Source organism: Schistocerca piceifrons, chromosome 1, assembly GCF_021461385.2.
Source record: "Schistocerca piceifrons isolate TAMUIC-IGC-003096 chromosome 1, iqSchPice1.1, whole genome shotgun sequence".
Lineage (NCBI taxonomy): Eukaryota > Metazoa > Arthropoda > Insecta > Orthoptera > Acrididae > Schistocerca > Schistocerca piceifrons.
The window spans coordinates 759,918,842-759,924,596 of record NC_060138.1 but is presented as its reverse complement, the minus strand read 5'-3'; the positions used below and the strand labels follow the sequence as shown (position 1 = coordinate 759,924,596).

General features: G+C 39.8%; 1 protein-coding gene across 1 annotated transcript in view; it reads left to right on the top strand.

Annotated features, from left to right (window-relative positions):
• Positions 1 to 2,657: 2,657 nt before the first annotated feature.
• LOC124788488 (methyltransferase-like protein 17, mitochondrial) overlaps positions 2,658 to 5,755 on the top strand; it is a gene marked incomplete in the record, with an annotated part of 112,510 nt that continues 109,412 nt past the window's right edge. Inside the window, 1 exon segment of the mRNA XM_047255761.1 lies at positions 2,658 to 2,803. Coding sequence (XP_047111717.1) covers positions 2,753 to 2,803 — 51 coding nt within the window.

Genomic DNA, 5,755 nt, shown 5'->3' with positions numbered 1-5,755 from the left:
ATGGGTTTCCTCTATTGACAAAAATTGGTCTGCCATTCCTCTAAAGACATTCAGACGACTGATTGAAAATGTTTCCAACAGAGTTCAAGCAATAACAAAGGTGAAGGGTGGACACATTCCATATTAATGTGGCACTAATAGGTGGCCTGATATGTACCTAAGCTTGATAGTGTACCTAAGCTTATGGATAGAAGAAAATCTATGAGTTGCAGAAAGGAAGTCTCTGTTACATGCAGTAGATAATGTAGACAATTAACAAGATTGCAACGAGAAATGGGGAACGTTATCTCAACATGTGATGTAAGAGGAGAAGGAAGTTGATGGGGTAGAAATAGGTGATCCAGTTATAGCCTGACAGAGTGCTGAATGATACAAGCTTGAAGAAGTTTGTAGAAGTCGATCATGTACCTCCAGATTTACAGGCAATGAATTCTGTGGGAAGTGTAGGATTTAAGACGTGTCAAAAATCTACAAACTGTTATAACTTAACCACTGGATTTCCAGAAACGTATTGTCTTCACCTTATCAAAGAATACACTTGCAGATAAATGTGAATGCTATTGGGCGATTAGTCTGTCAAATCACACTTGCAAACTGTAGAGCGAAAAAATTGTATGGCGAAATAGTAGAAAAATTTGAAGGCATACTTGGTGAAGATGAGTTTGGTTTCAGTGCTGGAAAAGGTGACAAAGAAGCAGTTCTGACATTGTGATGAGTAATGGAAGTAATGATGAAGAAAAAACATCAGTGAAGTTTGCATAACCCTCATCACTTTATTTATTTGAAAGGTACTATCTTTCATTGTTTTTATATAACAGTATTCGTGATGAAGACTGTATTTATTTATTGTTAGCATTATAAGTCCAAACGTGTACCAGGCCAAAGATGTTAACATAATTAATTTTGTATGTAAATGAAGTGGTAGGGGAGAAGGAAATGAAAGGAAGGGTATTAACGATCAGCTGCATTGGGACATATAATAATTTTGTATTCAGACAGACTGAAAACGTTGGCTTCAAGGAGAGTTATTTATAAAAATGTATTTGCTACATTAGGTGTGGGTGCTCGTCACAAAAATTTAGTATAATATTTATAGACTAATACAGCAAGTTGCGCTAATACTATAACAAAAATGATCATGCACTGCATGGTATTACTGGAACACTGTCCAGCTAGTAAAGTCCTAATCTGCGATTATCATAGAACTACGTTGTGAGTGTAGGTAGTAAAAAATATATGTTCTCATCGTAGCAACTCAGTGATAGCACTTTTGACGTACACTGCAAATGCATGCAGCTAGTGAAATCATTAGATAAGAAACACCGTCCGGAACATTACCAGTAACATGGGGATCCCTGTGGCGAAAGGGACTTTGAAGTCAGACAATGGAATCTTCGAAAAATGAAAAGGCCCAGAGTGAAAAGGAAATTAGTTCCAGTTTTTTTATAGTACCATGCCCCAAGAACTGTTAACGGGTACATATATAGAGGGGTCTGCTTACAAACCCCTTGTGTTTCCCATCTCAGAAATTTCTGTAGCATGCGAACCTGTACGATATTGGAACCGACAGTGAATGTTGAACATAAACAAAGAAAGCAGCATGGGTGATCTGAGATTTGTCTGACCTGAAGCTGAAAAACCCGAATTACGAAACGTTTGAAGAAAGACACCAGTTCTGCATTGGAAGCCTACATACAATATGTCAAAAACGAGTATTAAGTGAAGGATCTAGGAAAACACTACAGCTTCCTACGCGTCACTCCTGAAGGGACCAATCCCGCGTCCGGCCATCCTGGTTTAGGTTTTCCGTGATTTCCCTAAATCGCTCCAGGCAAATGCCGGGATGGTTCCTCTGAAAGGGCACGGCCGACTTCCTTCCCCGTCCTTCCCTAATCGATGAGACCAATGACCCTCGCTGTTTGGTCTCTTTCCCCAAAACCAACCAACCAACCTGAAGGGACCGCAATGACGAGATTCGACTAATTACAACGCTGAGAACAGCATTTATGGTGTTATTCTTTTACATGTGAATGGGTGAACGGTATACGGAATTTTTAATATGTGGTACAGTGGAAGTATAGTCTGCCACACATTTCACAATGGTTTGCAGAAGTACCGGTACTGGTTTTGATACAGAGGGCGCAGTAATAAATGATTATTGCTGCCACCGGTATTGCTATATCGCCTTTGGTGTGCCATTAACATGTACGACCTAATAAATTAGTTATCTAATTTAATGTGGACTCTGTATCATTGTGAAACTTGGCGTTCTTAACTGCAACACTTCCTTGCAAGAGATCAGAGAACAATTTCCTTCATCAGTACAGCATTAAACCCCAGATATTTGGTTTAATGGTCAAGTACTTCACTAAACACCTAGCGCGATTGACATAATGAGATAAACATACTCCAAAAATCGCTTGGTGGTGAAGAGCTGATTACCTCTCATGAGATTCGCGTAAGTAGCGATCATAGAGTGGGCTCATTGTCTCGAGGTTAAAAATTTCAGTAATAGCTTCCAAAACTGCATTGAAAGTACTGCTTTAGTTCACCTGCTAGAACGGCTAAGGGCTACAGCCGTGTACCATCGCAATAAACTAACCGCAGATACATTTGTCTTCGGTAGTCCGCATTCGCAGCCTGTCTCTCCAGAATGCTGCTGATGCTCAGATGGAGATGTACATCACAGGTTGTCACTACAGAATTGAAAGTATCTTGGGTTTGTTAGAGAGTCTGATATTTGTTTACAAACATGAGAATGAAAGCCGATATACCGCAGAAAATTTTGCGCCTGTCACGAAAGGCAAGTTACTTGTTAACCTTAATAGCAGTTGTGTTAAATGAAGGAAAGTAAAATGTTGCATTTTGCTTCATTTATTGTCCTGTAAGTTTATATTAATATGCATTTGGCTGCGCTCATCCGTTCTTCGTAAATCCGCTCCAGACCTTTCAGTTCTTCAGAATGTCTTGATTAACAGTGGTTTTACATTCATACCAATCCGCAGAAATTATCTTTCTTTTCCTGTGAATCTTAAACGCACACTAGGGAGAGTGCTACTGGTTACCATAGGTGCACATCAGTTTTACAGCATCTGTTTCATCGTGTGTATTCGATAGTTATGCAAAAATCTGTTGCTTTTGGTAGAGTGTTAGAGTGTTTAAAGAAATTTCTGTATCACTGATGGCTTTCAATAATATCGACTATGTGCTGTTCATTAGTGTATGAACGTTGCGAGAGTTTCTTCATTTCAATATCCATACTATCTTAGATTTTTATGATCGTTCATATAGTATGCCTTGTATATCCAGTGTGCTACCTAAAGAATGAAAAACGAAAACCATGTGCCACCGACATAAAATGCATGAACTAGTTTTTATAATAATGTGACTCATCTATCATTTTGGCTGTCTGTGAATCCCATTCTTTAATTATATTTAATTTATGAACCTTGTAATCATTTTCTTGATAGTTGTTTTTGTATAACTTTAGGTATTTGTGCTGGAATAGTGTTGCACAGAAACTTCTCACTGTGTGTGTGTTTTTTGCTCACAAGACTCGCATTTATATCCTCACTGAGCAATCCAAGATTTATCTGATTTAAACCAGAAATTGCTCTAACCAAATGTTGGGAGGTTGTAAACCCTTTTTATAAAAAAATGTTGGTTTTCCATTTTCTTCAATTATACTTTGTCAATTTTCTGCTTCAAAGCCTACACCATCTGATCCTTCCTACCAACACCAACTTTTCTGAATCGCGCCGGTGGTAACTCTCCCTGCAATATATCGCATGTTCACACAACCCACTGGCCTTGCACTGTTCATTAGTGGCCTATTCTTCACCCACCTACCCCCTTCCCCTCTTCCACTCAGCACTACATGACCTATTTCATCAGTTCACCCAGTCTCTTTTTACCACTCCTCTACTGCTCTTGTTTTCTGCCCCCCCCCACCCCCCTTTCACCCCCAACTGCCCTTTCCTCCTCCCCAATCTAATCTCCCAACTGCACACAGCTGCCCTACACTGTCTCCACCATGTCCCTGCATTCTCCCACAAGCAGCACTTTCTGTCCCACACCTGTACCCTGCTAGCATTCACCCTTCACACCCGAGCTTCTTCCTTAGCCCCACCGTGCAGACTGCTTCTCCCATTGTGTGCAGTTCCCCACAGTTGGGCCTCAGTGGCTAGAGACAGTGGTCGTGTGTGTGTGTGTGTGTGTGTGTGGTTTTTTTTTTTTTTTTTTTTTTTTTTTTTTTTTTTTTTTTTTTACTTGCATAATGTGTCGTCTTCTTTAGAAGAAGGCGTTTGGCTGAAAGGTCACATGTTTTGTACTGTTCTTGTTGTACTGGTCTGAAATTCGGCATCTCCACTATATTGTGAGTAGCAGTCTGCCCTTTTCATAGTATTGTTGTTAGCTTCAGTGGTGTGGTGTCACAGAATTGGAGAGTCTTGTACTGGTATAATGAATTTTCCAGCAGTGTTTTTGAGTGTTCATATTGGAGTTTTTCTTTGATCCACAGTGCTTTTTTGGAGGTTCTTGGTTTATTAGTGAGTAATTTTCAATTTCAGTTGTTATTGTTTTCAGTTTTTGGGCTGTTAGTTCATTGTTTGTAATTTGTTCACTTGTTAAATTGAATTTTGTGCCTTTGTTGTTTGTTTGTAGATGTGATCTGACTGTGAAATTTAGGACTAGGTCTTTAGATGCTACTCTGGAAGACGATAGAGCTCTTGTCATAAAATTTCTGCAGTTTCTTAGTTTCCTCCATGAATATGTTAGGTACATCCAGTGTAGGGTGCTGATGAAATTGCCTAGAGTTCCTCATTGAGGAAATGTTTCGAGATCAATTAAGAGAGGTTCCTGGTTAAGCAGCCTAAGTTGACCTTGTGTATGTAGTGTTGGTGACTTGCTGTTGGTGCTATTATTATCCTGGTGCATGAGACTGGCGTGAGTAGTAGGTATGTGTTGGACTGGTATTTGTTCTATCGTGAAGAGTGTAGTGAATTTATTAATTGTAGACATCTTTGGGAGGAGGGGCAGGGGTGTAGAAATAGATACATCTCTGTTAGTAAGGCTAAGCATAGGAGGAGCAGTCATCCTTTTGGGACGCTGGTGTGGGGGCTGTTGCCTCTGGGGGTGGGTGTTATGATGATGTTTTTAGGGTGATGGTCTGTTTAGACGGTGATGGTCTGTTAGACAAAATGGGTTATGGTGGGGTTAATAGAGCTATATATTGTGGAGGGATCTACCATCACTTGTACTTGTTTGTCTTCTTATGGGAATTTTTATCGCCCTAGGGGTTTTTGGTATTTGAGTGTTAATCATAGTGTAGAATTTAATGATTATTCAAAGGGGGATTTGTTATAGGGAGGGGGAAGAGGTGCACTTTGACTCTGCAGTCTCATCTCATCTTGATGAGTATTGTTGGAGGGAAAGTGTGCCTAATAATTGTTGATGTTTTAAGTATTTTATGATGTTTGAGGGTAAAATGTATATGCTTAAAGTGGTTAGTTAATGTTTGGGGTGAAGGGGAAGGGGTTCTGTTGTGTTGAATGTGGGAGGAGGAGGAGATTAGTGTTTAACATCATGTCGACAACGAGGTCATTAGAGATGGAGCACAATCTTGGATTATATAAGGATGCCGAAGGAAATCGGCCGTGACCTTTCAAAGGAACCATCCTGGCATTTTTCTGAAGCAATTTATGGAAATCGCAGAAAACCTAAACCAGGATGGTAAACGTAAATCAGGATGGAAAAA